Source organism: Ochotona princeps, chromosome 22, assembly GCF_030435755.1.
Source record: "Ochotona princeps isolate mOchPri1 chromosome 22, mOchPri1.hap1, whole genome shotgun sequence".
Classification (NCBI taxonomy): Eukaryota; Metazoa; Chordata; class Mammalia; order Lagomorpha; family Ochotonidae; genus Ochotona; species Ochotona princeps.
This window is the reverse complement of record NC_080853.1, coordinates 824,082-848,743: the sequence shown is the minus strand read 5'-3', so window position 1 is coordinate 848,743 and position 24,662 is coordinate 824,082. Positions and strand designations below refer to the sequence as shown.

General features: G+C 63.9%; 2 protein-coding genes across 2 annotated transcripts; one reads left to right on the top strand and one right to left on the bottom strand.

Moving 5' to 3' along the window:
* Nucleotides 1-527: 527 nt before the first annotated feature.
* PSMA7 (proteasome 20S subunit alpha 7) lies at nt 528-5,981 on the bottom strand. The gene is made up of 7 exons (XM_058679650.1): nt 5,806-5,981; nt 2,913-3,039; nt 2,599-2,723; nt 1,776-1,898; nt 1,418-1,537; nt 1,034-1,096; nt 528-634 (listed from the first exon to the last, which is right to left on the bottom strand). The coding sequence occupies exons 1-7, from the start codon at nt 5,899-5,901 to the stop codon at nt 542-544; spliced, it is 747 nt and encodes a 248-aa protein (XP_058535633.1). The 5' UTR covers nt 5,902-5,981; the 3' UTR covers nt 528-541.
* Nucleotides 5,982-6,175: 194 nt separating this feature from the next.
* On the top strand, nt 6,176-23,196 carry SS18L1 (SS18L1 subunit of BAF chromatin remodeling complex). Its single transcript, XM_058679866.1, has 11 exons — nt 6,176-6,376; nt 11,719-11,795; nt 13,185-13,269; nt 13,819-13,963; nt 15,109-15,306; nt 16,128-16,292; nt 16,455-16,556; nt 17,126-17,218; nt 20,669-20,788; nt 21,587-21,816; nt 23,170-23,196. Exons 1-11 carry the CDS (start codon nt 6,308-6,310, stop codon nt 23,194-23,196), a joined length of 1,311 nt encoding a protein of 436 aa, XP_058535849.1. The 5' UTR covers nt 6,176-6,307.
* The last annotated feature ends 1,466 nt before the right edge of the window (nt 23,197-24,662 follow it).

The window sequence follows — 24,662 nt, the reverse complement described above, 5'->3', positions numbered from 1 at the left end:
AGCCGGGACAAGGGCCAGGGCTCACATGGGACCCCGGTGCATGCAAAGCAAAGATTTAGCCACCAGGCTACCATGCCGGGCCTGCAAAACTAGTTTTCAACATGAAACCACCTTTGTGCCATGCCCTCAAGCACTGCTCGCGGGCCCTAGCTGAAAGGCAGGCTGTCAGTTCTGCATGGCGGTCCCAAGGGGCTGCAGAATGCCAAGCCCAGCCTGGGTTGCTAAGACAGATGGGCACACAGGCCTTCCTGTGCACCCTGGTGGCAGCAGTGGGCGGCCAGGCACCTGGGTCCCTTGCCACACACCCAGGACATGTGGGTGCACAGCTCCTGGTCCAGCCCCAGCTGCTGTAATCCAGTGAGCCAACCAGCAAATGGGAGGCCTAATAAAATGATTAAAGATACACATTCTAGTAATAAAAAAAAAAGTTTAAAAAATATGCAGGTTTATTGTGGACACTCGACAGCACTGCTGGAGTGGAAAGGCCAGCAGGTCCCGCGAGGTTCCCTCATGATTGGGACAGTCAGCGGAAGGCGCTTCATCACGACGCCTTCTTCTGCTTCTTCTTTTCACTTTCTTCTTTCTCTTTCTCAATTTCAGCGACGTATTTTTCGATTTCTTCAGGATTTAAAATCTGCCAGAGGAAGAGGGGCTTGTTGGTAGTGGAGCACCCGGCCCTTCCCTGGGGGGGAGTCAACTGCTGGGCCCTCCACTAGTGACCACTACGAAGGAGCGGCAGCAGACTGCCCAGGGATGGGCAGGGGCTTGGCCCGCACAGGGTGCCCAAGGACGGGCAGGGGCTTGGCCCGCACAGGGTGCCCAGGGATGGGCAGGGGCTTGGCCCGCACAGGGTGCCCAAGGACGGGCAGGGGCTTGGCCCGCACAGGGTGCTCAGGACCAGGACACGGGCTTGGCCTGCACAGGGTGCCAGTGGATTGGGGTGGGGGCTTGCCCTGCACAGGGTGCCTTTTTTGGATGGCTGAGGCCAGCCCTGACCCCAAGATCCTCCCAGGTGAGCTCGCATAGCCATTACCTTGAGTGGCTGATCCCGTCGCATGACAGCAAGCTCAATGTTCTTGCCACCTGACTGTACCACCTAAAGAGATGACAGGAGTGTTCGACACCTCTGCCATCCCCTGCCACAAACCAAACCACCCCACAAGGCCCAGCACTGGTACCCAGGCCTCTGTGAGGCAGCCCCACTTGGGAGCTCCCCCATGGCACCTCCGAGGGGTCGGATCTGGTCAAGCTGGGGACCTCAGGTTCACTGCCACCTAGTATAACTGCCAGGGATCTCAGTCCTGAGCAACAGCTCCCAGCCAGGCACACCTGGGGTGGCGTCCTGCCGTTGGCATGCCCCGTGCTCTGCGTGGCTTGGCAGGCACACCTGGCAGGTCTCCGTGCTGCTGCCGCTTACCTCCAGGAGGGCCCTGATCACCAGCTTGATGGTCAGGTCGTCCGTGTCAATGGCCTCGTCGGTGTAATTCTTCTCCAGGAACTCGCGCACGGACTTGGCGCCCCGGCCAATCGCGTTGGCCTGCAACACGTGTAGGTGTGCCCCTGAGGTGGTGCCCTGGGGTCCGGCGAGCTGCCCCTGCTCAGTGCTGGCCTGGGCATGGCTCCCCTCGACGGAGTCACAGGCTAGGACAGGATTCTACCTTAGTCACCACCTCATCCTGTCCTTAATCTCCAACAGCCATGCTGAAGGACTTGCTGAGCACATGGGCAGGGGCCTCCACTCCCACGCGCGGAAGCCCTCGCCTTGCCCCGCTCACCTTCCAGGCATGGTATGTGCCCGAGGGGTCCGTCTGATAGAGTCTGGGGGTGCCATCGAAGTCGAAACCCACGATAAGGGCAGAGATGCCAAATGGCCTGCGGCCATTGCTCTGGGTGTAGCGCTGGCAACAACACACAGCACAGTCAGGACCATGGCCTGTGCAGCGCGGGGCCTCCGGGGGCCTCCGGGGGGCCTCCGGGGGGCCTCCAGGGCCTCCAGGGCCTCCAGGGGCCTCCAGGGGCCAGGAGGACTCTGCTGCAAGGCCAAGATCCACACAAGAATTACAGTGGCTGGAGCGGCCGACTCCCTCCCTCCACTTCTCCATTTCCGCTAGATCCTGGACACAAGGACACGTGATCTCCACGGAGTGGGGCAGGACACAAGCACACGTGATCTCCACGGAGTGGGGCAGGACACAAGCACACGTGATCTCCACGGAGTGGGGCAGGACACAAGGACACGTGATCTCCACGGAGTGGGACAGGACACAAGCACACGTGATCTCCACGGAGTGGGACAGGACACAAGGACACGTGATCTCCACGGAGTGGGACAGGACACAAGGACACGTGATCTCCACGGAGTGAGGCAGGACACAAGGACACGTGATGTCCACGGAGTGGGACAGGACACAAGCGCATGTGGTTCCCATGGAGAGGGGCAGTTCCTGCTCCCTTCCGCCTGGGAGAACACTTAACATCTCCCCCTGACCCAGGAAGAAACCCACAGGTACCAGTGCCCACCGAGGGACACCCCGCAGGTCCACGGCCAGCCCAGGACGTGGCCGCAGCTCCCGCCCTGCCTGCCTGGTGCACACGCACCTGCTTCAGGCTGGCGATGTAGCGAGTGATGTACTCCACAGTGACCGGGTCCTCCACGGTCAGCCGGTGGCTCTGGCACTCCACCCGGGCCCGGTTGATGACTATGCGTGCGTCAGCGGTGAGGCCTGCAATGAGCAGAAGGCTTGCATTCAAGGACCCACAGCGTCTCACTGGCCTCCAGGGCTCAGACAACAGGTCAGTCACCCTGGGTGCTAGATCCTGCGCCAATGCGCCAGCAAGACCCCCGGGGGCCCAGAGCTGAGGTAAACCGCGGTTCCCCAGCCGTCCCTGCATGTCCCATCCCGGCACCGCACCTGCAAAGGCCATGCAGACATTGTCGTCAAGCGCACAGATCTTCCGCACGGTCCTCTCATCCTGCAGTTTGGCCACAGACTTCTTCTCCACACCGAGGACCACAATGTCCCTGCCTCGCACGCCAACCTGCAACAACCCCCACCCCCAGGCCATGTCACCGAACGGCCACGGGCAGCGCGCGAGCTGCGGCTGGCACCCCAGGCTGAGCTCTCCGCCCCCCTGCGCCGTCACAGTCCACAAGACGACCGGGGGCGCGATCCACTCTGCCCATGTACACACACGGAAAGGAAGCACTGTGCAGTAAGGGCCACAAATCCCACAGCCCCACGAGGCCAACATGCAGGCACCGCCTCTGGCCGCCCCGCCCACCCCCAAGCCCACTTGATGGTGGGTTGCCATCAAGCAATTTTATTCGTCCCCACTGAGTCCGTCTGGGTGCGGGGACCATCCTGCCCTTGGTCTGACTCTGCTAACTTCTAAGCTGGTCATTCCAGCCTACAAACGATGCTCCAAATAGCCAAATGGCTCTTGGCAGAAAAAAGGTTCCCACGCCCGCCACAGGAGGGGCTGGCCTGTGACACTGGTGTCCCCATAGAAGTGCTGGTTTGAGACAAACACTTGGCTGCTTTTTTTTTTTTTTTTTTTTAAGATTTACTTTTGTTGGAAAGGCAATTACAGAGGAAAGAGAAAGATTTTTCACTTGCTGGTTCACTCCCCCGATGGCCACAACGGCCAGAGCTGCACCCATCTAAAGCAGGGAGCCAGGAGTGTCTTCCAGGACTCCCATGTGGGTGTAGGGTTCCAAGGCCTTGGGCCATCCTCTGTTGTTTCCCAGGCTACAAGCAAGGAGTTGGATCAGAAGTGGAGCAGCTGGGACTTGAACTGGTGACCACACAGATGCTAGCACTGTAGGCAGAGGTTCAGCCTGCTATGCCGTGGCACTAGCCCCACAGCTACGTGGCTTTGCTCAACACCTTTCTCCTTTTTACAGGTTTATTCATCTATTTGTTTTATTGGAAGGTCAGATATACAAAGAGGAGAGACACAGAGAAATACCCTCTGTCCACTGATTCACTCCCCAAGTGCCCACAACAGCTGGAGCTGAGCTGATCTGAAGCCAGGAGCCAGGAACTTCCTCCAGGTCTCCCATGCAGGTGCAGGGTCCCAAGGCTTTGGGCCGTCCTCCACTGCTTTCCCAGGCCACAGGCAGGGAGCTGGATAGGAAGTGGAGCAGCCGGGGCATGCGCCAGTGCCCACGAGGAATCCTGGCTCTGGGAGGTGAAGGATTAGCCAGTGGACCCATTTGCCAGCTGACCCACCTGGGAAGGTAGCAGAGGGTCGCCCCGCTGCACCACAGGAGGCAGGACGGAGTTCCTGGCTCCCAGGGCTGTAGCCTCCCTGGAGTTAGCCAGCTGGTGGAAGATCTCCCCTCTTTCTGGAGCACAACAAGCCAGGGGGCATGCCAGCTCCGTCCCGGGGCTAAGTCAGCGCTGCGATGCCCGAGTCCCACAGGTGGGCAGATGCCTCTGGCCGGTGGCCTGTGGGGCTTCTTAGCGAACCACGCACTGAACGTTTCAATCAGCTCCAATACAGACAGACCGTGTGCCCACCCCCCAGGGCTTGGCAGTCAGTCCCGGGCCCTGTGGGTGCCGCCCCTGCCTCCCCTTGCAGGCCAGCACATCTGCAGCGTCCCCAAAACGCAGCAGCACCCACAGTCTGCAATGTTTCCATTCCCAGGGAGGTGACCTAGGTGGTGCCAGAGGGGAAGGGAGTGAGTGGCTAGGGGTGCAGCTGGTGGAATCCCCACCGATCCCCAGCTCTGGAAGCTGTCCGGACTTGAGACTCACACCCCAACAGTACCACACCAGAGGATCGAAACACCCCCACCTCCACACTCCTGCGACCAAGTCACAAAACCATGGCCGGCAGTCTCTTGGGGAGGGGGCGGGGACTACTGACCTCAGGGCTGTGTGAAAGCCCACCAACCACCACCTCCCCCGCCCCGTCGAGAGCTCGGGTTTACACGCAAAGGGGTGCTGCTCCTGTCAATCAACGCACTTGAGGTTGGCCAGGGGCTGGAAAGCAGCCCCTCCTGGGCTCACCCTTCCACTGCCTGCAGCTGCATCCGGCTCTGCGGGCCACGCACAGAGGCGACCCCGGAGGAGCCGCACCCCTATGCCCGAGCAGCAGCTGCCGTAAAGACGGGAGAAAATGCGCAATGGGCTCTCTGGAGGGCACTGCCAGCAGCTCCCGGCCTGTCCCTCCAGCCACGGCGACGCACGGCAAGCGGCCCTCCACGCTGCGCGAGCCGGAGCACACGAGCACACGGCGCCATCGGCCCCACCCGGGCTGTGGAGCACAGGAGCCAGTGGGTCTACGATCTCCTCCCGCGTCATGGGCACACAGCGCTTCGGCCTCCACGGCCAGGCGCCCGTCCCGGAAGCGGGAACCGAGCTCAGGCCTCCAGCCACCACCACGGCCCAGGCCCCAGGCCCCGCGCACGGAGCCCCCGCCTCGCCACCACCACGGCCCAGGCCCCGCGCACGGAGCCCCCGCCTCGCCACCACCACGGCCCAGGCCCCAGGCCCCGCGCACGGAGCCCCCGCCTCGCCACCACCACGGCCCAGGCCCCAGGCCCCGCGCACGGAGCCCCCGCCTCGCCACCACCACGGCCCAGGCCCCAGGCCCCGCGCACGGAGCCCCCGCCTCCGACACCACCACGGCCCAGGCCCCAGGCCCCGCGCACGGAGCCCCCGCCTCGCCACCACCACGGCCCAGGCCCCAGGCCCCGCGCACGGAGCCCCCGCCTCGCCACCACCACGGCCCAGGCCCCAGGCCCCGCGCACGGAGCCCCCGCCTCGCCACCACCACGGCCCAGGCCCCGCGCCTCACCGCGGTCGAGCCCTTCTTGACGGCCTCCTGCGCGTACTCCACTTGGAACAGGTGGCCGTCGGGCGAGAAGACGGTGATGGCGCGGTCGTAGCTCATCCTGGGCCGCCCGGGCAGCTCCGCCGCCGCCGCCCGAAAGCGCACACTCACGGCCGGCGCGCGCGCGCACGCACGCCGCGCCCGTGACGTCAGGGCAGCGCGGGCGCGCGCCGCCGGCGGCGGGCCGAACCACGGGCGGGCGCGGGGCGGGGGTGGCGCGGCGGGCGGCGGGGCGGGCGCGGGGCGCGGAGGGGCCGCCGGTGCGGGCGCGCGGCGCGGAGCCTCGGGCCGGGGCGGGTGGCGGGCGGCGCAGCTGCGGGGCCCGGGCGGCCGCGCGGGGCGGCGGTCTGGGCGCGCCCACTGCGCGGCGTCCCCCGCGCCCCGCGCCCCCCGGCGACTGCGGAGAAGGAGCTCCCCGGGCCGCCCGCAGCCCCGGTGATCCCGGGCACAGCCCCGCGTCGCCACCATGTCCGTGGCCTTCGCGTCCGCCCGCCCGCGCGGCAAGGGGGAGGTCACGCAGCAGACCATCCAGAAGGTGGGTCGCGCCGGGGCGCGGGGCGCGCGCGGGGGCCGGCGGGCGCGGGGCGCGAACAAAGCCGGGGCGCAGCCGGGCGGCCCCGCGCTCCCCGGAGAGCCCACGCCCACCGGCCGGAGGCGTGGAGTCCCCCGCGGCCCCGAGGGGCGCGCCCCGCCGCCTCCCGCACCGCCCGCTCCGGCTCTGCGCCGAGTTGAGGAGCGTGCCGCGGTCCCTGCGCCCCTCGCAGCGCATGCGGCCGTGGGTTCCCTCCTGCACCCCGCAGCCTCCCGCTGACCCTGGCCCGGGACGGGACGGGCCCGGGGAGCCTGACCTTGCACTCGGTGGTGCACGAGGACCTTGGTCAGTTCCTCACACGTGCGGCCTCGCGCTACCCGACAAGGGCCTCACACATCCGTCTATTTTCTATGTGCGTTTTCCCTTCCGTCTCCGCCATGCGCCTGCAGCAGCCGGGCCGGGCCGGGCCAAGTGGAAACGGGGAGCCTGGGTCCCGTCCCGGGAACGGGTGCACCGGTCTGGAGCGGCAACGGCCCCGGGGGAGCTTCCAGGCCAGGTCAGGGTCATGCCCTGGCCCTGGGGCAAGCCTGCGGGCGGCTGGGGCGGCCTGGCACCGGCCGTTTGGCACTCCACTGTGGTCGTTCCCCTGGCTAGTCTAGTCTGTGCTTGGCACCCCAAGTTGTGCAGGAGCAGTGTGGGTGAGCTGGCTGGCCGGCAGCAAGCCGAGGAGGGAACTGCAGCCTGTCCATGAGCCACCTGCCAGCCAGCCCTGTCGTCCAGTGAGCAGACATCCCCTGGGCTTCTCTTATATTTGAAATACAGAATTAGGAAGACAGTGGTCTGAATGGCTGCAACAGTTGCAGTGGGGTTGGTCTGAATCCAGGACTCCCACGTGGGGCCCCAGAACTTCTGCAATCCTCTGCTGCCCTCCCAGGCCTTCGGAAGTGGAGCAGCCAGGACGCGGACTGGCCCATATGGGGTGCTGGTGCCACAGGCACAGGCCTCCAAGGTCTCTGAGCATCCTGGGATGTGAGCGGCACAGAGCCTACATGTGTCCCCGGCCTGTACCAGGGAGGGCGAGAAGGGCCAGCTCTCCCCCCTGCCCATGCATCTGCGCTTGCCCAGCCTTCCCACTGACCAGGGACCCTCATCACAAGGTAGCAGGCGAGCACGGATGACGTCACACTGGACAGCGCTGGGAGGGACGAAGGCTTGCTTGGGCTCTGAGCTGGCAGGTGGCCTGCTCTCCTCTGGACCCCTGCCTGGCGCAGCGCCACAGGTAACACAGGCTCTGCCCCGGGAGCATTTTGGGGTGAGCTGGTGTGGACACCCCAGTCCACTGGCGCCAGGGCTCTGGGGGAGCCGGGAGGCCTCTGCTGGTGGGGGGTCCATGGCTTACTTGGGCCTCATCCCTCCAGACCACACCTCTCTTTCCCTGTCTTCTCTCCTCTGTGAATACAAGTTTCCTCTCTCCCCCTTGGCCTTGGCCTTAGGGTCCAGCACTATCTAGTATGATGTCACTCCCCAAGTGCCTCTGAGGCCTGGGGTCACTCCCCAGGGGAATTTTGCAGGTGAAGAATCAAAGGGGACCAGGGTTATGGTGTCCCATGTTAGGCCCTTGCACCAGCATCTATACTGGGTACTGGTTCAAGTCCCGGCTGCTCCACTTTTAATCCAGCTCATGCTAATGTGCTGGGAAAGCAAAGGAGGAAGCTCCTAGGTTCATCCAGGACCATTCCCGCCTGGTGCGAACCAGCAGATGGAAGGTCTGTCTCCTGGCCCTGCTGCTCTTTCAAAATAACCAACACGTGACATTTTACAGAAAAAAATCAGTAGAGCCCAATGGCTCTCCTGGCCGATCTTCCAGCCCCAGGCACTGGGATCCCACGTGGGCACCGGTTCTAATCCCGGCAGCTCCACTTCCCATCCAGCTCCCTGCTTGTGGCCTGGGAAAGCAGTTGAGGATGGCCCAAAGCCTCGGGACCCTGCACCCGTGTGGGAGACCTGGTGAAGGCTCCTGGCTCCTTGCTTCGGGTAAGCTCAACTCTGGCCGTTGCGGCCACTTGGGGAGTGAGTCAGCAGACAGAAACTCTTTCTCTGTGTCTCTGCTTTGTAAGTCTGACTTTTCAATAAAATAAATAAACCATAAAGAAAATGAGAAAAGAAATGAATGGGAAGGTGTGGGGCTTGTGGTACAGGCAAGGGGGGTTGTGAGGTCCCTCCTGCCCCTCTGCAGCCCCCATTGGCCTGCATATCCCAAAGGACGCTTCTCAGGAAGGGGCCCCGCCCTACACACCCTGCACCAGCTCCCGGGGAGGGGCTGCAGAGGGGCTGCTCCCCCAGTTCACGGCCCCGCCGCAGCTCTCCTGGGGTGCCCTGCTCTCCTGGACACCATGACTTCTGTGGGTCTCGCAGTATGTGCTGCTGTGGCAGCCTCGAACAGGTGTCTGGGGACACGCTCTTCCTGGAATTGCCCGTGTTGGTGTGCTCCCGCCTCCCTCTGTCCGCCCAGGCCTCTGGAGCTGCGCACTGCTGTCCTGTGCTTCCTGGTTCTCCACGGTGCTTTCTGGAGAGGACTTTGGACGGATGCTGACTGGGGCTGTGGCGCTGTCCCATCCGCTGTCCTCCCTGGACTGTCCCTGGGCCGTTGCTAGCCTGTTCAGGCGACCTGACCTGCTCCTGAGGCCCTGGCCAGTTACAGGAAGCCATTCAGTGGGGTGCCTTGTGTCCGCCGTGGGCTGACCGGCCCTTCCTTCTGTCCTTGTTCTCTGTGGGGCTTTGCTAGGTTAGAATTTCTCAGAGCCTGTTCCTGTGTCCACCTGCCTGTGCCCTGTGTCCACCTGCCTGTCCACCTGTCTGTTCCCGTGTCTGTCCACCTGCCTGTCCCCATGTCTGTCCACCTGCCTGTGCCCGTTTCTGTCCACCTGCCTGTGCCCGTGTCTGTCCGCCTGTCTGTCCCCGTGTCTGTCCCCATGCCTGTCCCCATGTCTGTCCACCTGCCTGTGCCCGTTTCTGTCCCCCTGTCTGTCCACCTGTCTGTCCACCTGTCTGTCCCCGTGTCTGTCCGCCTGCCTGTCCCCGTGTCTGTCCGCCTGCCTGTCCCCGTGTCTGTCCGCCTGCCTGTGCCCGTGTCCACCTGCCTGTCCCCATGTCCACCTGCCTCACGCTGGCCAGCCCTTCCCCAAGGCCTTTGTTGTACCCCATTACTGTGGACTTGGCACCACCTTTCTCTGACCCAGGAACTGCACTGCATCTTTTTGAATGTGTTTCTATCAGCTTTTGTGGGTTCAGTCTCATGTCACAGTTGTGTCCACAGTTGGCCTCTGTGGATGGTGGTGGCCTTGTGTGTGCTACGTGCTGGCTGCACCCCCACCACCTGGAGCCTCAGCAGCCCTAGCCGTGTGGGCTGTACCTGGTGACGCCCCATCAGAGGCCCTGGGCTGCACGCCCCATCAGAGGCCCTGGGCTGCACGCCCCATCAGAGGCCCTGGGCTGTACCTGGTGACGCCCCATCAGAGGCCCTGGGCTGCACGCGGGGCCTGCTGCTTCAGCCTCACTCCTTCCTCCTCCTTTTTTCTTTTATTTGAAAGGCAGATACACAGAGAGAAATGTCCTCTGTGTGCTGGTTCACTCCCCAAGTGGTTACAGTGGCTGGCGCTGTGCCAATCCAAAGTCAGGAGCCAGGAGCTTCCTCCGGTTCTCCCGTGCAGGTGCAGGATCCCAAGGCTTTGGGCCGTCCTCATTGCTTTCCCAGGTCACAAGCAGGGAGCTGGATGGGAAGTGGAGCAGCCAGGACACAGACCTGCACTCTTGTGGGATCCCAGCGCGTGCAAGGCAGGGATTTAGCCACTGGGCTATGGCTCCGGGCCTAACCTCCTTTCTCTTTCCTGTGAGAGTCTGGGCCATCTGCCGCCACTGTGTCCTGGTGCTGGGAGGGCTGTTGTAAGAGCAGTTGTCACTGACGAGGACGCTCCCTGGCCACCTGATGAGCCTGAAGGGTGCTGACATGCCCATCTGTGGTGTGTTGTTTCTCTGTGCCCCTGGATTTCCCTGGGAGACCTTTGGAGGCAGAGAGCACCTCTCCGTCCTGGCCATCCTGGTGATCCGGAGGAGCCAGCGGCCGCCCTTCCGGCCAGGCAGGTGCACTGGGCAGGCGGCTCCTGGCCGGCAGCGCCCTCTGGTGGCCGATTGGAACCACATCCCGCCCTTTGGGGAGGAGGGCAGGTTACCAACACAGGAGCTGCGGTGTGTGTGCCTGAGGCCACATGGTAGCTTTAGTGGGGCACCAGGCACTGGGCCCTCTGTGGCTGTGCCATTGCAGGAAGGCCTGGTTGCATCGACAGTGTGGCACACTGGTGAGGAGGCTCGTGCCATGGCCCCGGGCTGTGGTACTTACCACCTCCTTCTGCCCTCTGTCTCCGCCTTCTCTCACATCCCCCTGCCCAGGGCCGTCTTCCTGGCCTGTGCCCCTGACACTACCCCCCTGAGCTGTGGGTGGAGGAAGTGCTCCTGGGTGGAAAGTGGAGCTGAGTTGGCTGCTCGGGTCCCTGCTGTCCCCTCGTGGGCCACCAGGGTTTGTCCTCCCCATCTTGGGCCCGGAGCCTAGACTCTGGCCGTGTGCTGGGTTCCGGGAGCCACACCCATGCTCCCCTGTCACTGGAAGAAATTGTCTCAAATCTGGAGGTTGGATCATGCCCAGGGGTGCGTCCACACACGTGTAGGACACACGGTTCATGCCAGCCAGTTCCATGTGACTGTCTGCCTCACGTCCACACACGTGTAGGACACACGGAAGTTCAGCCAGCCAGTTCCATGTGACTGTCTGCCTCACGTCCACACACGTGTAGGACACACGGAGGTTCAGCCAGCAGTTTGCAGTTCCCTGTTGTTCCATCTCCCGAGAGGCATGCAGTAAGGGAGGGCAGCGAGGGCCCCCCAGCCTGTTCCTGTCCCTCCTCCTTGCCCACCCAGCCTGCGTGCTGCCCTGTCTGTTGCTAGTGTGACCAATCTGTCGTGGGTGCTCTGCAGGTGGATTCCAGGGCCTGGTGTGCGCCTTCTCACATAGTCCCTCAGCTGGCTCCTGCTGGACATACACCCTGCTGTGCAGGGTCCTGTGGGGTGGGAGGTGGGCAGGCCCAACCCTGGCTCACTTGCACATGTACTCTAGCCTGGTCCCATATTGCAGTGAGCACAACTCGGAGACCCACCAGCCACGTCAGGGTGCCCACTCACCCCTGCTCCCCTCTGCCCACCAGCCACGCCAGGGCGCCCACTCACCCCTGCTCCCCTCTGCCCACCAGCCACGCCAGGGCGCCCACTCACCCCTGCTCCCCTCTGCCCACCAGATGCTGGACGAGAACCATCACTTGATTCAGAGCATCTTGGACTTCCAAAGCAAGGGCAAGACAGCCGAATGCACGCAGTGAGTGTGTAGGCAGTGGGTGTGATGGCGAGTGGCTGGCCAGTGGGTGTGGTGGCGAGTGGCTGGCCAGTGGGTGTGTGGGCAAGGGGCTGGCCAGTGGGTGTGCGGGCGAGGGGCTGGCCAGTGGGTGTGCGGGCAAGGGGCTGGCCAGTGGGTGTGGCCGTGAGAGGCTGGCCAGTGGGTGTGGCCGTGAGAGGCTGGCCAGTGGGTGTGCGGGCGAGGGGCTGGCCAGTGGGTGTGCGAGCGAGGGGCTGGCCAGTGGGTGTGCGGGCGAGGGGCTGGCCGGTGGGTATGGCAGGTGAGGGCTGGCAGTGGGTGTGGCAGTGAAGGGCTCAGGTGAGCTCCTTCCCTGTCTTTGTACGGTTCAGGTGGCTGCCCTGTGTAGTAAGGCGGCTGTCTGGCTGCCTCACCCTTCTCCCTCTGGCTGCCTCCCAGCTTCTGTCCACTTCTGCCTCTGGACAGACTAAGGCCACCTCCCCTTGTCTGCCTGGCCCATGCTCTTGTCATGGCCAGAGCCTAGCTCGCTGCAGCGAGGTGGGGTGCCAGAGTCCAGCTCCAGCTGAGTTCGGAACTCAAGAAGGGCGCGTGGATGAGGCATAGAGAAAATAGACGGACCACTAGGATTCCAGGATCATCGTGGACAATGCGGGAAAGCTGTCCCCTTTATTTATACAGAAGCAGTCAAACTCTGGCTCAGACTTTTTACGTCATGGTCAAGTGGGTGTTTCTAAGGGTAATTCTGCCGTTTGTTTCACCTTAAAGCAGGATGTTATCCATCCTGACCTGTGGTCAGGAAGTTCTCAATAGACGGTGCATATCAATCAGTAACACTACTACAATCCTCATTCTACAACTTAGTCTTGAATCAGCTAAGGGAGGAAATGCATCACAGAAGGAAAGCCCTAAAGATCAAAGAAGGAGGGAAAGAATAGATTCCCACTATGCCTGGGGACGGAACACCCTGGATTAGCACATGGTCAACGGGGGCAGCTGAGGCAGCAATAATAAAAGGCCCCTTGGTTAACATCAACTTCCAAGCTCACATTGGTAGTAAACATAACTCCGCAGAGGCAGACAATGCCTAAATAAATTATAGAAATCTCAGCGGGGTTATCCGGTGTCCATGCAAAGGGAGGTGGAGCTGCATTCGGGTGGTCGTAGAGACATCCGCCGGGCCCTGCCGTGCAGCGGGAAATTCCTTGCGGCCCTGCGTGCAGCGGAACAGCTCTCTTCACACCTTCCTGTCTTCCACACCCACTGCACGGACCCCAGTAGTGGGGGGCTGCTCAGGTGTCTCAGTGGGGTCTGTCTGGTTAAACTTGAGCTTTGGGGCGTCCTGGGGGCAGGCCGCTCTGTCCTCCAGCCTGAGCTGCATGGCTCTCGCTGCAGGTACCAGCAGATCCTGCACCGGAACCTGGTGTACCTGGCCACCATCGCGGACTCCAACCAGAATATGCAGTCCCTGCTCCCTGCGGTGAGTACGACTCAGAGCCCCGAGTGAGCAGCACGGGCCACGCAACATCCCAGGGACACAGCCTTGCAGGGCCAGGACAGCTGGGCCACCAGGGCGCACTTGGTGGGTTACGCTGGGAAGTCAGCCTTGGCAGGCTGCAGACCCAGGGCCATCCCCACGCAGACCCCAGCAGGGGGCAGTGTCAGCTGGGATGGTAACAGACCTGGGTCACTTCTGGGTACTCCTCACTGCAGCAGATGGAAGGAAAATGGGGAAGCGGGCGTACATGGCAGGGGTGCAGGTACCGGGGGCGGTCAGGCGAGGGGTGTGGGCCTGGCCAGCTGAGCCCGGGAGGGGAGGAGTGGCTGTGGCCACATGGACCATTCAGGGGGTCCCTCTGCCCAGGAGGAGAGCTTGGCTTTTACTGCCCAGCGTGTGTAGGTCAGCATGGTGCCTGTTCAGCTCTGGAGGCATACGCCTCGTGTGGTGTCACCTGCCCCGGCTGACTGGCTCCCTGCATGTCACTGTCCCATCGCCCCTCTGTAATGCAAACCTTCCTGTCGCCTGCAGCCACCGACCCAGAACATGACCCTGGGTCCTGGTGCCCTGACACAGAGTGGCCCTGGCCAGGGCCTGCACGCCCAGGGCAGCCTCAGCGACGCCATTGGCTCAGGCCTGCCCCCCACCTCCCTCTTGCAAGGCCAGATTGGCAACGGTGAGCACATGGGGCAGGGGCCATCGGGGGACCCCTTGCTCCCCACTCCCACAGGGCTGGGGTGGACACACACACAACACTAAGTGGACACACATGCATGGGGCTGAGGATGGACACAAACACACACTTAACAGCCCTGGGAGTAGACACACACATACACAGAGGAAGGGGGTGCTGAGGGTGAACACACATACACATTGCTGGGGTGGACACACGGGGGACTGAGGGTGAACACACACGGGGCTGTGGGCACACACGGGGCTGTGGGCACACACATGGGGTTGGGGGCACACACAGGGCTGTGGGCACACACAGGAGGCTGTGGGCACACACACACAGGGTTGGGGGCACACACACAGGGCTGTGGGCACACACACAGGGTTGGGGGCACACACACAGGGCTGTGGGCACACACAGGAGGCTGTGGGCACACACACACACAGGGTTGGGGGCACACACACAGGGCTGTGGGCACACACACAGGGTTGGGGGCACACACAGGGCTGTGGGCACACACAGGAGGCTGTGGGCACACACACACAGGGTTGGGGGCACACACATGGGGTTGGGGGCACACACACAGGGCTGTGGGCACACACAGGAGACTGTGGGCACACACACACGGGGTTGGGGGCACACACACGGGGTTGGGGGCACACATACACGGGGTTGGGGGCACACACACAGGGGGCTGTGGGCACACACACACTGTGCCTGAGGTCGTGGGCACAGCTCAGCTGCTCCAGCCCAGCTGGTGGCTGCAGTGGGGGACCCTGCGCAGGGTTGCAGCCCTGCCTGCAGGTGCCCCTCTGGCGCCGTGGGCTCCTGGCCGCTGTGGACTGACTGTCGGCTGTTGCTGACAGTGAACCTGGACCTTGCCTCGCCCCTCATCAGTGTCCATTGTCCTGTTAGCTCTTGGTGTTGGGGGCAGTGAGCCGCCCTGCCCCTCACCCCTGCGGCTCTAGCCCCGCATCCCAGGCCGACAGGAGCCTGAGCTTGCGACAGGAGTCCTGGGAGTGCCATTAGACTCGCCCCCCTGCGGGCTGTGGGGCTGAAGGCCCACCCTGAGTCAGCCCCTCCCTGCAGTTCTGGGGAAGCCCAGGGTGTGTCGGGGCAGAGGTGGTGATGTCGGCCCCGCACCACAGGCCCCAGCCACGCGTCCATGCAGCAGACGGCGCAGAGCACGCTGCCCACCACCTCTATGAGCATGTCAGGAAGCGGCCACGGCTCGGCGCCCGGCTACAGCCACGCAGGACCCTCCTCGCAGAGTGTCCCCATGCAGGGGCAGGGCCCCATCAGCAGCTACGTGTCCCGCAGCAATATCAACATGCCCTCTAACCCAGGTACTCAGCAGCTGCGCCCACCTGGGTGCGGGGACAGGGAAGCACACGGGCCGTCTTGGGGTCCCTTAGGTGTGGGGTGCTAGGAGGGAAATGCATAGATCCAAGCCAGCACACGGGGCCTGGGCCCGAGGAAGTGCTGGGCAGGACTGGCCATTCCCTGGCAGGAAGCAGCCTGCCCAAGGTGGAGGGAGCCCGGAGCTGGGAGGACCGAATGGGCTGCTGATGGCCTGGGAAGTGGCTGGTCCCAGCCCAGGGTCCCCTGAGTGTGACAGGCACAGAGCGCCACACGCCGCCTCCCCGAGCTGCTGCAGAGCTCTATGGTGAAGACTTGCTTTGTTGAGGGAACAGTCGTCGGTTGCTGGATGTGCGTTCGTGTGTCCAGCCCTGCCATGCGGGGTGCTGAGCAGGGCCAGGGGCAGGCCCAGAGTCCGGGAGGTGGTCCACAGTGAGGGGCCTGCCCTGGAGTAGGGACCAGCCAGTCGGCAGAACAGAATGGGCAAAGTGCTGTGTGTGCAGACACGTGAGGACCCAAGACTCCCTCCCGACGTGGGCCCTCTGGCCCTGTGCCCAGCAGCTCCCTAGAGGGAGCCAGACTCTGCAGGGAGTGGGTGATATGGCATTCCCGGCAGCAGCTCCACCCTCACGCAGAGGTGCCCTAAGCCAGGCTGAGCAGCTGGACGACAGCGGGGGTCTGGGCGCAGGGCGCCTTACAACCTCAGGTGCCGTTCTTGGGGCAAGAGGGGTGCCGCAGGGTGCATGCAGCCACAGCGTGGGGGTGGGGTGGCCCACCGGGTGTGACTGGGCTCCGTCATGTCACGCAGTTTCCATGATGCATCAGCAAGCAGCCACATCGCACTACAACTCGGCGCAGGGTGGCAGCCAGCACTACCAGGGCCAGTCGTCCATCGCCATGATGGGCCAGGGCGGTCAGGGCAGCGGCATGATGGGGCAGCGGCCCATGGCACCGTACCGGCCGTCCCAGCAAGGTAACGCCTGGAGGTCTCTCTATGGATACTTGCCACTTGCCCCAGGACTGCTGGGGCTGCAGACCTCTGCGGCCTTGGGAGGCTCAGTGCCACGTTTGGAGGGGAGAAGGAGGTCGTGGTGAAAAAGGTCCAGGCTGCTGAGTGCCCCTGTCCCACCCACAGGTTCTTCCCAGCAGTACCTGGGCCAGGAGGAGTACTACAGTGAGCAGTACAGCCACAGCCAAGGCGCCTCGGAGTCCATGAACCAGCAGTACTACCCAGACGGTGGGGCCCTGCCTCCCCCCGGGTGTGGATGCCGGGTCCCAGCGGAGCCTCCTCAGCCCTCTGTGGTGGAGCACATCTGGGGACAGGGACAAGGGCCAGCCTGGCAGTGCGTGGTGCCTGTCCCCTGCCGACGAGCTCTGGCACCTTCTGCCACCGCCCCCTCCCTCTGCCTCGGGGCTGGGCGCTGCTTGCAGCCTCACCTGGCCATGAGCTGGTGTGTGCGCTGCAGCCCCGCCTCAGGCGCTCACCCTGCACGTGGCTGTCCTGGAGTCACCTTCAGCATTTAGTGGTGGTCAGGGATGGCTGGGTTTGGAGCACTCCAGGCAGGAAAGCAGCTTTAGTTCCACCCCGCAGGGCTATGTGGCCAGGTCCCCTTGGACGGTCACAGCGCCCCCTCCTGGTGCCGTCCCCAGAGTCAGCTCCTTTTCCCAGCCAGGACTTGGCCTCCTAGGAGCACAAGTGGTGGGAAGAAGGGAATGGATACCTGTGGTTCCTGGCAGAGGTCGGGCACGGTCAGCCTGGGGAGCCGGCCTGGGCCCCGGGAGCTAACAGTCGTGTGTGTCTCACAGGCCATGGTGATTATACGTATCAGCAGTCATCCTACACGGAACAGAGCTACGACCGCTCGTTCGATGAGTCTACTCAGCACTACTACGAGGGGGGTAAGGGCGTCCACTGGCAGCATGGGCACTGGAGAAATCGGTGGAGGGGCTGTGAGCCACTCAGACGCCGTGCAGTTCTGTGCTTTAGCCAAGCCTGGGCCAAGGTGGCAGGACCCAGGCTCGCCGGGAGCTGCTAAGCTAAGTGGGTGATGCATGCTTGGGGTGTGGCCCCTTGGAGTGGCCAGGGGACGTGTGTCTCAGGGCTGGCAGCCAGCCAGCTGGTCCTGCTTGCCCAACAGGTAGCCTAGCCATGCAGAGCATCAGTGGCTCCCTGGGGGAGGACTTGGGGAATGCTACAGCTGGGCGCCTGGACAGCCTTGGCAGTCACAGGTCCCTCTGGCCAGCAGTGGGGGAGGGAGGGTGGCCGGTAAGACCAGTGCAGGAAGACGCACCTGCTCTCAGCTGGGGTCAGAGGTCGCATGGCAAGATCCAGCACCTCGGCTGTGTTCATTGAAGACTCGTGTTTATTTGAAAGAATTAAAAGAGGGAAGAGGAGAGCCTCTCTCCACTGGTGACTTACCAGGTATCCAGCAGCCCCTCCTGGGTCTCCCTGTGGGTGTGGGGCCCCAGCACTCGGACCAGGCCACAAACAGAGAGCTGGAGCTGGGGCAGGGCAGCCAGGACTTGAAGCGGCCCCAGCCTTAACTGTCTGCTTGCTTAAAGGGTGTATTTACGTGGAGGAGTTAGAGGAACAGAGATCTTCCGTCTGCTGCTTCTCCCCCCGGTGGCCACGGTGGCCAAGGGTGGCCTGGGCAGAACCCAGGAGACCAAGGGTTTGAGCCATTTCCCAAGGCCACTGGGGGGATCTGGCTCTGAAGTAGACAGTCAGGACTTGAACCAGTGCCCACATGGGATGTGCTACTGTAGCCAGTGGCTTAACGTGTTGCAACACAGCACCATTTTAGTGAGAAGGGCACTAGCTCCCATCCCAAGCGACCTCAGTGGCCTGGGCTGGTGGGGTGACCCAGACTGGAGCCCCAGGTGTGCGTGCTGAGAAAATGAAGTTGGAGCCATAGCTGGGACTCGAACCTAGGCCCTGCCATGTGGAGTGTGGGCCTCTTAGCCACTGTGCTAAAAAGCTATGTCTAGGTCACACCCCATAAGGAGAGCTTAACTATGTGGGAGTGTATGTGGGGTGTGGGTGCGTGGTATGTGTGTGTGTCCCAGGCATGGCTCCTGTGCTAGATAAACCCAGACCCCCTCCAACCTCAGGGGCCTCGTGGTGCTCTGGGGGGGGGGGTCCAGTGCTACAGGACATGGCCATGCTGAGGTCCTGTTCTTGCAAGCAGGCCCTGGGGTGTGCATGGAGCTCCACCTCGAGGCCCAGACGGCCAGGCCCAAGAAGCTTCTGGGACGGACCTGCTGCTAACACTTCGCTGAACTGGCTGGTGACCCGAGTGTCACCGTGAGCCTTTCCCCCTTGGCTGTGGGGCTTCTTGCAGAAGGAAGCGCAAAGTGTGGGTGCCTGTGCCGGTCACCTGGGGACAGGGATGAGGCAGTTTGTCTACAGAGAAGGCAGGGCTGGGGCCACAGAGGAGGGTCCTCCTCCGTCATGCTGCGTGAGGTAGCAGGGGGCCGTGGTGGCGGAGGGGATCCTGCCAGCACTCACAGGAGCCCGGGGCAAGGCCCCAGGGCCCACCCTAGGCACCACCACACAGGGGCCCAGGGCAAGGCCCCAGAGCCCACCCTCAGCATCCAGCACAGGGGCCCAGGGCCCACCCTCAACACCCGGCACAGGGGCCCAGGGCAAGGCCCCAGGGCCCACCCTAGGCACCACCACACAGGGGCCCAGGGCAAGGCCCCAGGGCCCACCCTAGGCACCACCACACAGGGGCCCAGGGCAAGGCCCCAGGGCCCACCCTAGGCACCACCACACAGGGCCCAGGGCAAGGCCCCAGGGCCCACCCTCAGCACCCCACACAGGGGCCCAGGGCAAGGCCCCAGGGCCCACCCTCAGCACCCCACACAGGGGCCCAGGGCCCACCCTCAACACCCAGCACAGGGGCCCAGGACAAGGCCCCAGGGCCCACCCTAGGCACCACCACACAGGGGCCCAGGGCAAGGCCCCAGGGCCCACCCTCAGCCCCCGGCACAGGGGCCCAGGGCAAGGCCCCAGGGCCCACCCTAGGCACCACCACACAGGGGCCCAGGGCAAGGCCCCAGGGCCCACCCTAGGCACCACCACACAGGGGCCCAGGGCAAGGCCCCAGGGCCCACCCTCAGCGCCCAGCACAGGGGTCCAGGGCAAGGCCCCAGGGCCCACCCTAGGCACCACTACAGAGGGGCCCAGGGCAAGGCCCCAGGGCCCACCCTAGGCACCACCACACAGGGGCCCAGGGCAAGGCCCCAGGGCCCATCCTAGGCACCACCACACAGGGGCCCAGGGCAAGGCCCCAGGGCCCACCCTCAGCGCCCGGCACAGGGGCCCAGGGCAAGGCCCCAGGGCCCACCCTCAGCGCCCGGCACAGGGGCCCAGGGCAAGGCCCCAGGGCCCACCCTCAGCGCCTGGCACAGGGGCCCAGGGCAAGGCCCCAGGGCCCACCCTAGGCACCACCACACAGGGGCCCAGGGCAAGGCCCCAGGGCCCACCCTAGGCATCACCACACAGGGGCCCAGGGCAAGGCCCCAGAGCCCATCCTAGGCACCACCACACAGGGGCCCAGGGCAAGGCCCCAGGGCCCACCCTCAGCGCCCGGCACAGGGGCCCAGGGCAAGGCCCCAGGGCCCACCCTCAGCGCCCGGCACAGGGGCCCAGGGCAAGGCCCCAGGGCCCACCCTCAGCCCCCGGCACAGGGGCCCAGGGCAAGGCCCCAGGGCCTACCCTAGGCACCACCACACAGGGGCCCAGGGCAAGGCCCCAGGGCCCACCCTAGGCATCACCACACAGGGGCCCAGGGCAAGGCCCCAGAGCCCATCCTAGGCACCACCACACAGGGGCCCAGGGCAAGGCCCCAGGGCCCACCCTCAGCCCCCGGCACAGGGGCCCAGAGCCCACCCTCAGCGCCCGGCACAGGGGCCCAGGACAAGGTCTCAACCTCATGCTGCTACATGGAGTGCTGGCAGTGTTGTTTTCCGGCATAGCCGAGGAGCTGCCCGGGCCGTCACCCACACCCTGCCTGCATGTCCTTGGCTGCTGTGGGGGCTCCAAGCCACATGGGCTTCTCTCATTGTTTCTCACTGGTCAGTGCCCTCGGCTGTCCGGTGGTCAGCTCACAGCAGGAAACGTGATACTCTGGTCCTCAGCCCTGGTCGGCCGAGCCCAAGTGACTCCATCCTCACCCTCACAGCCCACAGCACAGGGGCTCAGGACGCCCACCTGTGCCCCGTGTTCTCAGCCCTGTTAGTCTGGTTTCTCCTGGCTCTCTGACTGTTCATGAAGCGGGAGATGGAAGCAGTGTGGCGCCCGGAGCTCCCTGGCCTGTGACTGAGCCCTGCTCCTCCTGTCTGCAGGAAACTCCCAGTACAACCAGCAGCAGGCTGGCTACCAGCAGGGCACTGCCCAGCAGCAGGGCTACTCTGGGCAGCAGTACCCCGGCCAGCAGAGCTACCCTGGGCAGCAGCAGGCCTACGGTAAGGGGGGACCCCGGGCAGCAGCAGGCCTAGGTGAGGGGGACCCCGGGCAGCAGCAGGCCTAGGTGAGGGGCACCCCGGGCAGCAGCAGGCCTAGGTGAGGGGGCACCCCGGGCAGCAACAGGCCTAGGTGAGGGACACCCTGGGCAGCAGCAGGCGTACAGTAAGGTGGTGCCAGCTGCAGCAGGTCTACAATGAGGGGCCTGGCCACAGTGAGTAAGGGGGCGTCTAACCTCACACACCAAGGACGTGTGGGGTCCAGCCTTGGCTCTCGCCCTCCCTGCACCTCAGGGTCTCCTGCAGGGTCTGGACAATGCTGGAGCCCCCAGCTCAGTGCGATGCCCTTATGTGCCCCGTCTCAGGGAGCCCATGTGGTTGCTGTGCACCCTGTGGGAAAGCTCCATGACACAACCCCCAGGCCCTTCACATGGGGGATCTGGCAGTGCTGGGAAAGCTGGGCCTGCGTGGTCCTTGGGCTTCAGCGGGGGTTAGTAGAGGTGGTTCTCTTCTCCCACGGGGTCTCTGTTCTTGTGAAGTGTCCGTTTTGTGTTCACAGCAGCCCCATAACAGACCCCAGGTGGTTCCAGGCTAGCCCCTCAGCCCTGACGTGCTGTGTGGACCCCAGGGCAGCCCCGGGGAGCAGCTGTGGCGTTGGGGTGGGGTCAGACCTGGGCCCCACAAGCCTGGAGAGGCCGCTGAGAGATTGTGGGTTGTCTCGCTATATGGAGTTGGGGTCATGTGCATCTGGGGAGGTTGGCAGGTGGGTGGGGTGGCCTCATGCGCCCCGTGTCCTCTCAGGGCCTGCCCAGGGAGCACCCTCACAGTACTCCGGCTACCAGCAAGCCCAAGGCCAGCAGTACGGGAGCTACCGAGCCTCACAGACGGGACCCTCCGCCCAGCAGCAGCGGCCCTATGGCTATGAGCAGGCAAGCTTCCCGGGGTCCCCAGGCATGGCCATGCACCCCGTATGTCCAGGCGTGCGGACGGTCACACTGATCGGCTTGGGAGGGTTTGAAGTCTTGTTTTCTGTATGTGCCAGTCGCCAGCAGCCCACTGGCTCCGGACACCCTGAGCGTGTGGGATTTGTTCCTTCGTTCACTTTGCAGGCTCTTGGTTGTCAGAGCCCCCTCATCCAGGAGACAGTCACACCTGTTTCTGGACATCAAGTGTGACCTTTGTGATCCAGGGCTGGGCAGTGCCAGGCATACCTACAGGTGGTGACAGTTCCAGAGGGAAGCACTGGGCTGGAGGATTGGCAGGATCCCCAGGGGATTGAGGGGCGAGCAAGGGCTCTGAAGACGCAGTGTGGCAGAGTGGCACAGTAGACAGGAGGCAGGACGTGCTGGACACACAGTTCAGTATGGGGCAGGGGCTACTGTGGGGGTGTGGTGTTCAGGTCAGGGGGCTGGCACGGCCCAAGAGGTGAGCCAGGAGTGCGAGGAGCCCAGGTGCTTTTCAGTTCCTTAAGGTGACGGAGGTGTGTGGGAAAGCCAGAGCTGGTGCTGGGCACGTTACAGTTCAGCTCCCTCTGAGACAGGGGAAGGCAGAGTAGTGGGGGGCCTCAGGGCTGTGCGGCCAGGCCAGGCCTGTCAGAGGCAGGCAGGGTTGAGCTGGGCCATGAACAAGATGTAGGCAGCACCAGGGCAAGGATTCTGGGCCCAGGGCAGCTCTTACAGGTCCAGGACAGGCAGCAGGGGGCACTGGGGAGCAGGTAGGGCGTGTGCCAGCAGCTGCTTTGCGGAAGCTTAGTTGCAGGACTGCTCTCTGCCACTGTGGTGCCAGGTGGGAGGCCTGAGTGACAGCTGACCCGGCCAAGGGAGTGGCAGAGCACAGTGCATTGTGGGTTTTCCTCCCTGAGGAGGGTGCCAGGTATGCCCATCAGCTCACAGAAGGCTGGGTTCCACCTGGGAGCGGGCATTGGCCAGGCATCAGAGAACAGTTGAGAAGTGGCTGGCCATCAAGCCGTCACAGAACCCCTGCCCAGCTGCATGCCTGGGTGCTGGCAGTGCCTGTGGGTGCCCATGACACCCCGATGTGCCAAACAGGTCACAATCCAGCTCTTGGCTAGTGGCTCCCTCTGGGAACATGGGGCCCAGCGGCATTGGGGGGTGGCTCAGGGTGGCTGCCGCCTGGGCTGCTGGGTTGCAGGCCTGGGGTGTCTGTAGAGCAGGAGGGAAGAAAACTGGCCCCCAGCAACCCCCTCCAGCTCGCTTCCTGGCCGTGCAGTCTTCGGCAGCGCTGGGCGGAGGGCCTGGCAGTGTCTTGCTGTGCTAACCACGTGCTCTCCATGGACGTCTTTCCACCGTCCGCTCCTGGTGCTGGGCATCTGTGGTCCCTCTTCCCCGTGACTGTAGAGGTTGACCTGTCTCCATCTCTTTCAGGGCCAGTATGGAAACTACCAGCAGTGAGGACCAGCGTCCTTGGAGCGCTCGGGTAGCGTGTCCACCTGGGGACAGACGGGCCAACAGCGTGTCTGACAGACTGACCCGATGGTGGCCCCTCGGCTGCCATGTCTGGTTCACTCTGGACACGCAGCTCAGTGTGCCAGGGTACTGTGTATGGTACCCTGCGTGGACCCTGGAAGGGCCACTCCTCAGTCCCCTCACCGCCCTGCCCTGTTTCCAGCTGGCTGCGGGGTCCGTCAGCGACAGGCTACATAAGAGTTGCCACCTCCCGTCTGCCCTCTGCTTACTCACGGGTTCGAATGCAGCTGCGACTCAGTGGACCTGCCCAGGGGTGTGGACGGCACCTGCTGACCCGGGCGTCCTTCCAGCTCTAGTCCAGCGTAAAGGTGGATGTGCTTGTGTGACCGAGGAGACTGGGTCAATGACCGCATCCCGCAGACACAAGAATCCGTGGAGGGTGACATGGACAAGGAGCGAGGCACTGCCGAGGCCGGGGGCTGGGCTGAGCTGGGCTGAGCTGGGCTGAGCTGGGCGGCTCGCCTGCGTCTGGCGGCCACTCATGGCGCAGAGAGCCACGCGTGCCCTGACCTGTTTCCAGATCGTCGTACTGACGCCATGTGCCCCAGCGCTTGTGTGAGATTTCTCCTGGGACCTGCTTGTCTGGACCTCCCGAGGGTCTCCGTGGGGTGACCCACACCCCTGCTCACCGTGAACACACCCAGGGAATGCTGTTCCGTTCTTCACGGTGAGAAGGGAAGGTTTGCGTGGAGAAGTCTGAGTGGCTTATGCATTCCTACAGCGTGAATCCCACTGAATCTACACTCTGTGTAGACCCTGATGGCAGTGCACCCCAAACCCACGGTCGTGGGGGACACCCCACTGGCGTAACAGACCTCTCTGGAGAATGCTCATCTGTTTCCAAGAAATTCACAAACTGCCAGCGGAAGGCCGGCCGGCGCTGTTGCTGCTCCTTCACAGCTTGAGTTTTGCATTTCAAAAATTCCTTCCTGACTGGAATTGAGAGCTGTGGGGCTTCCATGGCCCCCCACACGTCCTGTGTGGACAGGGTCCACGGCTCCCGTGGCAGGGAGAGCGCCAGCCTGGCCACGGCAGATCCTCCCAGACAGCCTTCCTTGGCATGCGTGTCTGCAAGGCCCGACCTGGTCAGTGCACCACGCCCGTGGCCAGTGGGGGACCACACAGCCGTGCCCGCGGCCAGTGGGGGTACACAGCCGTGCCCGCGGCCAGTGGGGGACCACACAGCCGTGCCCGCGGCCAGTGGGGGTACACAGCCGTGCCCGCGGCCAGTGGGGGACCACACAGCCGTGCCCGCGGCCAGTGGGGGGTACACAGCCGTGCCCGCAGCAGGTGGGGGACACAGCCCCGCCATGCCCATGGCCAGTGGTGGGACACACGGTCCCGCCATGCCCGCAGCAGGTGGGGGACACAGCCCCGCCGTAGCCAGCTGC

Excerpts from the sequence above, each read along its gene's own strand:
- PSMA7 (XM_058679650.1), bottom strand. The coding sequence starts at position 5,901 with ATGAGCTACGACCGCGCCATCACCGTCTTCTCGCCCGACGGCCACCTG. Across the intron at positions 1,899-2,598 it reads ACATCGCCAGCCTGAAGCAG|CGCTACACCCAGAGCAATGG; the intron begins GTGCGTGTGCAC and ends TGTTGTTGCCAG. Across the intron at positions 635-1,033 it reads GACGGGATCAGCCACTCAAG|ATTTTAAATCCTGAAGAAAT; the intron begins GTAATGGCTATG and ends TTCCTCTGGCAG.
- SS18L1 (XM_058679866.1), top strand. The coding sequence starts at position 6,308 with ATGTCCGTGGCCTTCGCGTCCGCCCGCCCGCGCGGCAAGGGGGAGGTC. Across the intron at positions 13,964-15,108 it reads GCAAGGCCAGATTGGCAACG|GCCCCAGCCACGCGTCCATG; the intron begins GTGAGCACATGG and ends CCCGCACCACAG. Across the intron at positions 16,557-17,125 it reads CCAGCAGTACTACCCAGACG|GCCATGGTGATTATACGTAT; the intron begins GTGGGGCCCTGC and ends TGTGTCTCACAG.